This window comes from Copadichromis virginalis, linkage group LG9, assembly GCF_057382275.1.
Source record: "Copadichromis virginalis isolate Kocher_CV1m ecotype Utaka linkage group LG9, C_Virginalis_male_GT1.1, whole genome shotgun sequence".
Classification (NCBI taxonomy): Eukaryota; Metazoa; Chordata; class Actinopteri; order Cichliformes; family Cichlidae; genus Copadichromis; species Copadichromis virginalis.
This window is the reverse complement of record NC_140626.1, coordinates 24,626,709-24,638,411: the sequence shown is the minus strand read 5'-3', so window position 1 is coordinate 24,638,411 and position 11,703 is coordinate 24,626,709. Positions and strand designations below refer to the sequence as shown.

The window sequence follows — 11,703 nt, the reverse complement described above, 5'->3', positions numbered from 1 at the left end:
ACCATCAGGAACCTTCACGTTAACTTTTATAAGTGGAAAAGTGTTAGTGTTGGTCCTCCAGCTTCACTGTTTATGTTATGCTAACATAGCTGTGTCGCTAGCGATCACGTAGCACATCATTATATACCAGCTAGCCCAACTTCAGTAACTACGGAAGAGGATTAGGGCCACAGGAAAAAAAAAAAAAAAGAATTCTGACTTTAATCTCAGAATTCTGAGAATAAAGTCAGAATTCTGACTTTTTTCTCAGAATTCTGACTTTATTCTCAGAATTCTGACTTTTTTCTCAGAATTCTGACTTTAATCTCAGAATTCTGACTTTTTTCTCAGAATTCTGACTTTAATCTCAGAATTCTGACTTTTTTCTCAGAATTCTGACTTTTTTCTCAGAATTCTGACTTTAATCTCAGAATTCTGACTTTTTTCTCAGAATTCTGACTTTATTCTCAGAATTCTGAGATTAAAGTCAGAATTCTGACTTTAATCTCAGAATTTTGAGGTGGGCACCTGCAGGCTTCCAGCTTCGGTGACAGCGATGTGTCCAGTTTGGCAGGTGGAGAACTAATTCACTAAATATGGTGGATATAAGTGACTTTTTGCGTGGCCGAGGGGTCCCCGAAGATGCTATTTTATTAATGGAAGAGCAGAAGGTGAGTAACAAAAAAGAGAAATAGTTTGGTGTCTCCTATTTTTACAGGAAAACAGTTACGGTACAGTTACGGTTAGCTGTTAGCATGCTTGTTAGCTTATAATGTTATATAGGAATGAACGTGTTTCACGATGTTACAGTATACTAGGTGAATTGACGTTTTAACTGTTGTTGATCGCAGGATCATCCCAGATGGGTTCGTTGCATTTTATTTTATTGTTCTACTATTTCAGAGTTTTTCAAGGCAGTTAAGCGGAGCTGTGTTACAGATGCTAGCCGCCTGCCAATATCACTGATATATTTGATGTGTACAAGTAAGTTACACTTAGTACAGCGGAGGAGAGAAGCTGTAATGAATGTTTATGCGGATATTTCACTCAGAAAAATGGGTGGCGTTCATACACAGCCACCGACACAGCCCCGGTTGTTGTTCTGACGGTGGCCGACTGACGATCCCCTCACAACATGTTAGCTAACACAAACTAATGTAGTGCATGTAACTGTGTATACGTTAGTGGTACAGTGTCGGAAGAAATGAGCAAACTGTTTATAATGTCAGAATGACATCATCTTTCTCCTATATATAAAAGTGCTGGCTGAGGAGCGCTGCCGGGTTGAACTTTGACCTCGGAGTGACGTGACGTTTGTTCGCACAACCAATAGAAGTGCAGAAAGTCGCAAATCAGGCATATTGTTCGCATAAACACAAAAATAAATAACGAAATAATCCCGATATTGTGCCAAAGACTGATTTACAATGTTACTTTGTGTTCTATGTGTAATACCTTTGCTTAAATGACTAAATGGACTGTGTATTTATGACTCTGCGTTATAGTCTTACATACATAAGTAACATTCATATGTACAGATAAAAATGTACAGAGCTATGTACACAAGCGTGTACACAAAAGTCTACTGCTGATCGAGCTGCTCAGTGGTCGTACAGTCTCATGCAGAGAGCGTGGAGGTGTTGTCCATGGTGGATGTTAGCTTAGACAACATCCTCTCCTCCCCAGTCTGCTCAGTGGACTTTAGCAGACCGCTAAAGCTGGCCCTCCCGACCAGTTTGTTAAGTTTCCCCCTGTCCCTCTCTGCCATTCCACCACTCCAGCAGACCACAACATAAAAGACAGCAGACGCCACCACAGTGTCGTAGAACATCCTTAGAAGACGTACTACCTACATCATAACCAATCAAGTCCCGCTTTTTTTTTAAATACAGAAGAGGATTTATTATTTACTGAAAGGCTATGCCTTAGTTTGCTTCTTTCATTATTGTGTTTCGCCCTGCATAAAATAGATAGCTTTTCTGATAACTACAGTCAATACTCTCCTACTGGCATTAGCGGTGACCTAAGAGGCTTAACTTTAATATTGCTTTGCAGTGTAAATGTTGCAGAAAATGACTGTCTTTTCTTTCTTCCTGTGTGCAGATTGACTGTGACGTCATAGCGCTGATGGATGACGCAACTTTGGCAAACTACATTCCCTCGTACGGAGACCGAATTGCCGTCTTCAATTTCTGCAAAAGCAAGCAACCACTGTCAAAAAGAAAACTAGGACTTCTGCAAAAACTTCGTGAGAAAATGAAAACCAGAAAAGAAAGTCCAAAGGAGAACACTTCACATACAGATGCAGGAATAAGACAGACAAAGAAGCAAAAAGCAACACGCAATGTTGAGATAGGATGGATACATTGTGATGGAAAAATAGCCAAACAGGTGAGAGCGAAGCAGGGAGGTGGCACTAGAAAAATTCAAATGGCCACTGATGCTGGATTAAAAGATATTCTTCAGGAAGGAAAGAAACTTTTTTTTCCTAATGGCATATCTCCTAAGGGATGTGAAACAGATTTTGAGTTTGAGGTTTGGGACTTTAAACAGAACCACCTTACTGATGATACCTGCCAGTCTATTGGCAATATGTATGAGGCAGCGAGACTGACAATGTTACGCTTCTACATTGCAACAAAACCAAAAGATCCTGAAGAAGATGCCAGCGAGACATCTGAAGTGGTGTTTGTCTCAGAAAGCAGTGGCAGTGATATTAATCCATTGCAAGTGGGGGAAGTCAGGGGTAATTTTGATGAAGTCATCGCTGGTTCAGAAATTTTAGATGATCCAGAAATTACTTTTGGTCCAATTTTTGATGCTGAAGAAGATACAGAAGACACATTAGTCTATGAGGGTTTTCTTGTACCCCTCAGTCCACCTAATTCAGAGAACATAATAACAATCACCATACGTCATACTGACACTTTACATGACATGATTACTGCTTTCTCTGATGAGGAGATTTTGACCAAAACACTGAATGTGAAGCGCATACTTCCAGACAACACAGAAGAACCAGGCACTGGATCAGGAATACTAAGAGATGTACTCACATGCTTCTGGCATGAATTTTATGAGCGATGCACCCTAGGTGCAACCATTAAAGTGCCATTCATTCGCCATGATTTTCCTGCTGAAAAATGGAAGGCAGTTGGGCGAATACTCCTGAAAGGTTACCAAGAATGTCAGTATTTTCCAAATAAACTTGCAATCCCTTTTATGGAACAAGTGCTTTTCAGTGGTGTTTACAGTGATCTTAAAGCACACTTTCTACAGTTTGTCAGCAGCCAAGAATGTGATGTTTTGATGGAAGCAGTAAAAGATTTCTCTGCAGTTGACTTGGATGATCTTGTGGAAATTCTTGACAGTTATGGCTGTAGAAAAAGAATCACTGCTGAGACTCTACCTACAATCCTTGATGAAATAGCACACAAAGAGCTTGTCCAAAAACCAATGTTTGTTATTGACTGCTGGCGGGAGATCATCGACCCCCATATCTCCCTCAGTCCGGAGGGACTGACCAAGTTATTCTCTGAACTGCAACCAACTTCAAAAAAAGTGTGCCAGCTGCTGAAATTTGCTGTGGATTTGACTCCACAACAAAAAGAAGTGAAAAATCATCTCAAAAGATTCATCAGAGAGCTGGATAACATTAAACTTCAGAAATTTATGCGTTTCTGCACCGGATCTGACCTTATAGTAACAAACAGTATTTATGTGGAATTTCAAGATATGACAGAGTTTACAAGAAGACCAGTCGGACGCACGTGTGGGAATGTTCTGCAGCTAGCTAACAGCTATGAAAACTTCCCAGATTTTCGTTCTGAATTTAATGCAGTTCTTGAAAGTAATGTCTGGGTGATGGACATTGTTTAGACTCTCACAGCAATGCGCTACATTTGAACTGCTCATGCACACTAGAGCATAACTGTAAAGAGATGTTAGGAATATGTATTTTTATGTATTTTGAACTTATACAGTATACTTTTTTTAATTAGAGAGAAGTTTCTCATCTCTGTTAGAAGTCTAGTTTTGGCTAATATTTCATTTTCTTTTATCATTTTGAGTTTTACATAATACAGTCACAAAACAAAACGAACAGGTACACTGTTTACTACCATATCCAGAGCTGTCTTCACCAAATCCAAGCTTTCCAGCTGTAAGACAGAAACCTTCAGCAAAAGCATGAAGAAAGATTACTTAAGATCTATAAACTATAATTAAACTGCTCTTAAACGTTCTTTAATGCACCATGTGTGGTGTGAGAGCTCAGCACAGTCAAATACTTTTGTAAGTAATTAGTAGAAAGACTAATTCATTCAGATGGTATTTTCTTATTAGGTCAGGGCTAAAACTGAACATAGTTATAACGCAAAAGTAATGCTGTTATGCAACACTGTATTGTAAAAGGAATAAGTACAATTTTATACTTTAGCATTTGTCATGTCTGAAAACATTTTGCTTTACAGTATATGCAATTTTTAGTTAAGGTAGGTTAAGGTATCAAAGTTTGGCATTTGTTGTTGATTACAAAGGTTCCATATAAAGTTGGTGAAAATATTTTTTTAAATTCCAGTATTTTCTTAATGTCATATTGTTTCTAAGCATACCTGTTATTCATCCATCAAATTGATTCAAGCTGCTTAAAGGATTCAGTCTGTTTTGAAGATGGTTATTGATTACTGAGATCATAAATAAACACTGTACACTTCAGTGCAGTGGTCAAGTACTGTGATTATTCAGGCATCCTTTTGTAATGCCAAATTGTCATGTTCTCAGATATAGTATTAATCTTAACACCTGAAAAAATGTCTTGTTACTGCCAGAAATTATGCATTTTTATTTGTATGCATGTATGTTCTCAGTCATTCACACTTGTTTTTATTTCTATACCATAGATGACACTGAAGGAATATGTGATACCACAATAGCCAGTGTTCATGGTCTTTACAGTAAGTCACTGATGTATACTGATGCATAACAAGACTATATGAGATCTATAAGTTTGTTTTAAAAGTTGAGTCATTCTTGTTACAGGGCAGCTTATACGGTTATGAGTTTTAGCCATGTTATTGGCATTGGAAAGAACAGGTTTCTTGTAAACTTTTTCCAATAAAATGTTACTGTACACAGTACATTTGTATTGTTGTTTTGAATATGTTCATCAAACTCCATATCTATTTGAACATGCCAGAATTCAAGAGACTGCCACACATGAGCTCAGTAACATGGAAGAATACCATTTATTTTTAATTTCAAATATTTCATAAAGATACACAAATATAAATGTAAAACATGTTGCACTTAATGGGACAATAACTTGGTTCCACTTGCAGGAACTGTTTTGTTGCATTGTTGCTGGGATACTACAAATAAAAGTCAAAATATTTTTGGTATGTTTCTTATAATTTTAGGATTCATATCATGAAGGAGCCTTGTATACAACAGCTAACACTGAATCAGTATAGCAATGATTCGTGGTCATTTTACATGAAAAACCAGCTAAAATATCTTACAACTAACAGAAGTGAAATACATTAATAATTAAGTGATGGATCTTCATATGGGTAAATGATTATAATAGCTTTGCTTTAATATAATTGCACTAAAAGCTCCCCAAAAGGCATAACGACTTTAAATATTAACAATGATACGTTTATAGAAACATGCTGTTGTCAAGACCTAGAATTGTTAATGCTACTATGGTTTGCTGAAACATACCACAGATAACCCGGGCACTTAGCATATCATATGCTGGTGCCTGGGTTTCCAGCCATGAATATTAAGAGTAAAGGTTGATACAGAAAACAATGAGCAGGGAGCTGGTCAGTTTATATTTTATATACTATGCACATGTCTGGCAACAAAACACAGAAATTTATATTGCAATTTACTGGTAGGCAGGTTTACACCACTTATGATTCAATCAAAAATATAACATTTGTAAATGCAGTTTAATGTATGGCCTTTTAAAAGGATTGACATGTGTTTCATAACTGATTGATAATATCACAATATTCAGCTTTTTCAAGTAATATATAAACATTTCTGTTTAATGGTAGTGTGAATGTAGAAAAACATTTTTCATTTAATGCAGTGCAGAAATACCTGCATAAAAGGTACCTGTAAGACATGGCACCTACTATCAAATCACGTTATCAAGATAAAGAGAAATATTTTGTATTTATTTGTACATTTACACACTGAAGTTCCTTAAATACTTTGCAGTATTTCTTCTCTTAACCTAATGTACAGATCCGCAGCACCAAGTGGATCTCCTGGGGCATCCCATTCATTTTCTACCATAAGCAGACAACACAGTTCAAAGACTGTTTCATCACAGGGGTGTTGACCTTTTGGGCTACACTCTTCCATACACAAAGTGATATCCTCCATAGAAATAGGCTTCAGTCTATCCTCAGCACTGTGCAGCTCTGGAAACGAGTACATTACTACTGGTCGACCCGATGCTGCACTACCACTTGGCCGGATTTTGTGCGAGTTCCATGTGTTCACAACTTCATCAAGTTCATCCTACATGAAAAACAACACAATATAAGTACTGGTATATGAAACAGACCATGTACCAGTAGATTTAGCCAAAGTTGAGGCTTATTAACTCATTAATCAACAGACATAGAAACTGACCTCTAATTAATGTAAAACCAAGCAGCAACAACAAAAGAGCACTTTCACTAAACAGCACATGGACACAGAATGGTGCTGCATGATTCTGCTGTTGAATAGATAGCCCAACACTTTATACTCAGTGTGCAATGATTCTACAATAAATTTTCAATAGAGAATTAACCAAATGATAGGATTGCTTTCTGAAACCGTGCCCAAAGGACCACTAGGTAACAGACTCCATAGTAATTTAAACCATGTGGCAATAAATAAAAAAAAAAATGCTCCATGAACCTGTGCTGAGAAAGGTGCAGTTACTTCCACTGATAACATGAATACAATTCCATCAAAGTATTAAAATGGAATCCCAAAAAGTTGATTCTGTTCATCTGGATGTAGCGTTTTCAGTGTGAGAAATGTTCTGTCAAAAAACATTCCTTACCTGGCTGATTGAGCATGCATCAAGACATATTAAAATGGAAATAAAATTCATATTTAATTTAAAGAAAAAAAATGTTCTAACCATATTTATATTTTCTATTTATGCAGCTAAGACATTACATAGCATGAGCACATGCTTTTACCTGAATAAGATTGAGAAAGCAGAATTGGATAAGACTTTTGTCCAAAAAATCCCCTGTGAAGTGGCCATCATCCTGAAAAGTTTGAAATAAGTTCATCCAAAATTGTGCACTCTGTTTGCGTAGGGTAGCCCACCATCCTTCTATACGTTGGTTGGCCGTACTTCTTCCGTAAAGGAAACTTTTCTCACCTGCAAAACTGTCTGTGTGGTTTCTCCGTAAAAACATCTGCATTTGTTCGACACAACCATTTTCGGTACCTCGGTCAGCACGTAACCTTTCTGGACATCCGCTGATGCATGAAACTGTTTTCAGAAAATAACTTGCAATCAATTTAGGGTCACTGTTTGTAGTATAAGCCTCCATCCATAAAACATAGCGGCTAAAACCATCTATGCAGCCACTGATAGCAATACCATATGGTTTCAACTTGTCATAGCCATCCATGTGCCAGAGAGCATTTGGCCCTCTGCAGCTGTACTGTCGTCTTCTCAACCGTCGAGCTCGTCTCAGTTCCACACCTTGAGGGTCAAGCAATTTGATTATGCATCTTACAGTATCTTGTGACACCACAAATCCATGTTGAATTGCACGTAGATGTAGCCAACGATAACCTTGCATCTGTCCATTTGTCATGATCTCTTGTTGGACAAAGGCTAGCACTTCCTCCAAGTTTGATTGATTCTTCCTTCTAAAAAGCCCAAGTCTTTTACAAATTCTCTTTAGAGTTCGAACACTTATAATTGTCTGATGACTATGTGCTAAAATTGAAAGCATTTCTTTGTTACTGAAAGAAAGTCTGAAATACAGTCTTATTAAGTCATCCAAATCTGACATGTCAGCCACTGTTTCTCTCACTTTGAGAGGTGAACTTTTTGCAGAAGTCCTAGTTTTCTTTTTGACAGTGGTTGCTTGCTTTTGCAGAAATTGAAGACGGCAATTCGGTCTCCGTACGAGGGAATGTAGTTTGCCAAAGTTGCGTCATCCATCAGCGCTATGACGTCACAGTCAATCTGCACACAGGAAGAAAGAAAAGACAGTCATTTTCTGCAACATTTACACTGCAAAGCAATATTAAAGTTAAGCCTCTTAGGTCACCGCTAATGCCAGTAGGAGAGTATTGACTGTAGTTATCAGAAAAGCTATCTATTTTATGCAGGGCGAAACACAATAATGAAAGAAGCAAACTAAGGCATAGCCTTTCAGTAAATAATAAATCCTCTTCTGTATTTAAAAAAAAAGCGGGACTTGATTGGTTATGATGTAGGTAGTACGTCTTCTAAGGATGTTCTACGACACTGTGGTGGCGTCTGCTGTCTTTTATGTTGTGGTCTGCTGGAGTGGTGGAATGGCAGAGAGGGACAGGGGGAAACTTAACAAACTGGTCGGGAGGGCCAGCTTTAGCGGTCTGCTAAAGTCCACTGAGCAGACTGGGGAGGAGAGGATGTTGTCTAAGCTAACATCCACCATGGACAACACCTCCACGCTCTCTGCATGAGACTGTACGACCACTGAGCAGCTCGATCAGCAGTAGACTTTTGTGTACACGCTTGTGTACATAGCTCTGTACATTTTTATCTGTACATATGAATGTTACTTATGTATGTAAGACTATAACGCAGAGTCATAAATACACAGTCCATTTAGTCATTTAAGCAAAGGTATTACACATAGAACACAAAGTAACATTGTAAATCAGTCTTTGGCACAATATCGGGATTATTTCGTTATTTATTTTTGTGTTTATGCGAACAATATGCCTGATTTGCGACTTTCTGCACTTCTATTGGTTGTGCGAACAAACGTCACGTCACTCCGAGGTCAAAGTTCAACCCGGCAGCGCTCCTCAGCCAGCACTTTTATATATAGGAGAAAGATGATGTCATTCTGACATTATAAACAGTTTGCTCATTTCTTCCGACACTGTACCACTAACGTATACACAGTTACATGCACTACATTAGTTTGTGTTAGCTAACATGTTGTGAGGGGATCGTCAGTCGGCCACCGTCAGAACAACAACCGGGGCTGTGTCGGTGGCTGTGTATGAACGCCACCCATTTTTCTGAGTGAAATATCCGCATAAACATTCATTACAGCTTCTCTCCTCCGCTGTACTAAGTGTAACTTACTTGTACACATCAAATATATCAGTGATATTGGCAGGCGGCTAGCATCTGTAACACAGCTCCGCTTAACTGCCTTGAAAAACTCTGAAATAGTAGAACAATAAAATAAAATGCAACGAACCCATCTGGGATGATCCTGCGATCAACAACAGTTAAAACGTCAATTCACCTAGTATACTGTAACATCGTGAAACACGTTCATTCCTATATAACATTATAAGCTAACAAGCATGCTAACAGCTAACCGTAACTGTACCGTAACTGTTTTCCTGTAAAAATAGGAGACACCAAACTATTTCTCTTTTTTGTTACTCACCTTCTGCTCTTCCATTAATAAAATAGCATCTTCGGGGACCCCTCGGCCACGCAAAAAGTCACTTATATCCACCATATTTAGTGAATTAGTTCTCCACCTGCCAAACTGGACACATCGCTGTCACCGAAGCTGGAAGCCTGCAGGTGCCCACCTCAAAATTCTGAGATTAAAGTCAGAATTCTGACTTTAATCTCAGAATTCTGACTTTAATCTCAGAATTCTGAGAATAAAGTCAGAATTCTGAGAAAAAAGTCAGAATTCTGAGATTAAAGTCAGAATTCTGAGATTAAAGTCAGAATTCTGACTTTAATCTCAGAATTCTGAGAATAAAGTCAGAATTCTGAGAAAAAAGTCAGAATTCTGAGATTAAAGTCAGAATTCTGAGAAAAAAGTCAGAATTCTGAGATTAAAGTCAGAATTCTGAGAAAAAAGTCAGAATTCTGAGAATAAAGTCAGAATTCTGAGATTAAAGTCAGAATTCTTTTTTTTTTTTTTCCAGTGGCCCTAATCCTCTTCCGTAAGTAACCCTACAAACGTCACTGCTGTTTAGTTTCCTGTCTTCATTTATGTTGGAAGTGATAACAGAGCTGTACGTTTGAATTTTTTCAGAAACCTCTCAGTCAGAACATGCTATATCATGCTTAGGTAACTAGCGAAACTAGCGAGCTAACTTCCGCTAGCTTCCTGCTAACTTCTAACTCCGTTAAATGTAATAACTTTTGTTTTCATGGATGACTGGAAGTTAAACTTTATAGTTACACCTGGTAAAGCAGCAATGCTGATCGTTTTATTAAAGATGAAAGAATTTAGACAGGTTTTAACTCCAAGTGATGCTGCAGTGTTGTTTGACCTGAAGCATACAGAGTTTAGGACCCAGATTACTCCCAGATTTAAGAGCATCTTAGTCCGACAAATATGACAATAACAACGGCTGCTTGCATGTTCTGCAAAAAAATGTGCTTTGTTGTGTATCTGACGGACAAACACCAAACCAGTTCCACACCACTGAAGTTGCACCATTTTTACAAACCAATTCTGGTTCATCTGTTTCACTCAACAATCGGCCATGTGCGTATGAAAACAAAGGCACTGCACATGCGCGTTTTACTCCCATTCTATCGCGATATTTCATTTTCCTATCGTTGCCTAACATTATACCGGTATTACCGTGAACGGTATAATATGGCCCAGCCCTAGTTCATTGTCTTGTGCAGGTTTGTGTGGAAGCATGTAGTTGTATAGAAAATATAAAAGATAAAAATCCAAGTATATCCAGCAAAAATAATAAGCTTCCAAGGTTAAGACAGTAAAGCAACCGACTTCACATAATCTTGGAATATACAAGTTGCAGAAAGCTTCTTTAGCAGGCATTGATGTAGCCGGCCTGGTTGCGCTTGCTGACGTGAATGTGCGGCTGCAGAGGATTAAAGACGACGGCTGAGTGGCACTGCAGGTGGCAGGCTGTTCTTGCCGACCTCACCAGAGAGAGAAAATCAAGTTGGCTGTCAGTATGATTGCTGTCACTGCGATGTACCTCCATTATGATGCACCATGTGTATCACGTTTTCACCTTTCACTTCTGCCAGCAGCAGCATTTAGCACACCTCTGTTCTACATTTTTGAGGCATGAGAAGCCTTTAAACAACAAGAGCTCTTAAACCGTCTGACCATGGGGAACACTGGTAACTGAAGTCTGGCACAAACAGCCATAAATAGATGCTTCCGTTACTGACATGAAAAACCTTCTGCTCTAACCAAAAGGCTAGTTCAAGTGAAAGGAAATCTATCTTTGAACCTTTTAAAGTTAATCAAATTAAGCAATTGATTAATTTGTGTCACATTACAGAAAGTACAGTTTTATCACTGATCTGTTCAATATACAGTCGTGAGACTGTATGAATGCAGTCCTGTGAAAAACTAACTACACCCATTAGAATTAAGAGGGTAAGTAGCAGCCAGGTGCTGTTAACAAATGCACTTGATTAATTGATAATCTGCAAGTGTGAGCACCTCTATACTAAAACAGACATTTTGGCAGTTTGTGGGTCTAAAGCATTCAGGTGTGTTA

The 11,703-nt window shown here is 38.2% G+C and overlaps 1 protein-coding gene and 1 long non-coding RNA gene across 4 annotated transcripts; one reads left to right on the top strand and one right to left on the bottom strand.

Moving 5' to 3' along the window:
* Positions 1-436: 436 nt before the first annotated feature.
* On the top strand, positions 437-5,117 carry LOC146701923 (uncharacterized). 2 transcript variants are annotated; one of them, XM_085468345.1, is made up of 3 exons: positions 587-650; positions 883-963; positions 2,083-5,117. In XM_085468345.1, exon 3 carries the CDS (start codon positions 2,107-2,109, stop codon positions 3,856-3,858), a length of 1,752 nt encoding a protein of 583 aa, XP_085324471.1. In that variant the 5' UTR covers positions 587-650; positions 883-963; positions 2,083-2,106; the 3' UTR covers positions 3,859-5,117. The 2 variants fall into 2 exon arrangements, with proteins under 2 accessions (XP_085324470.1, XP_085324471.1); XM_085468344.1 differs by lacking the exon at positions 883-963 and having other exon boundaries at positions 437-650.
* An 84-nt stretch (positions 5,118-5,201) lies between these two features.
* Positions 5,202-9,825, bottom strand: LOC146701922 (uncharacterized). Of its 2 annotated transcripts, XR_014922256.1 has the most exons (3): positions 9,636-9,825; positions 7,194-8,203; positions 5,202-6,516 (listed from the first exon to the last, which is right to left on the bottom strand). It is a non-coding gene; the product is annotated as an uncharacterized LOC146701922 (long non-coding RNA). The 2 variants fall into 2 exon arrangements; XR_014922255.1 differs by having other exon boundaries at positions 5,202-8,203.
* Between the last annotated feature and the right edge of the window lie 1,878 nt (positions 9,826-11,703).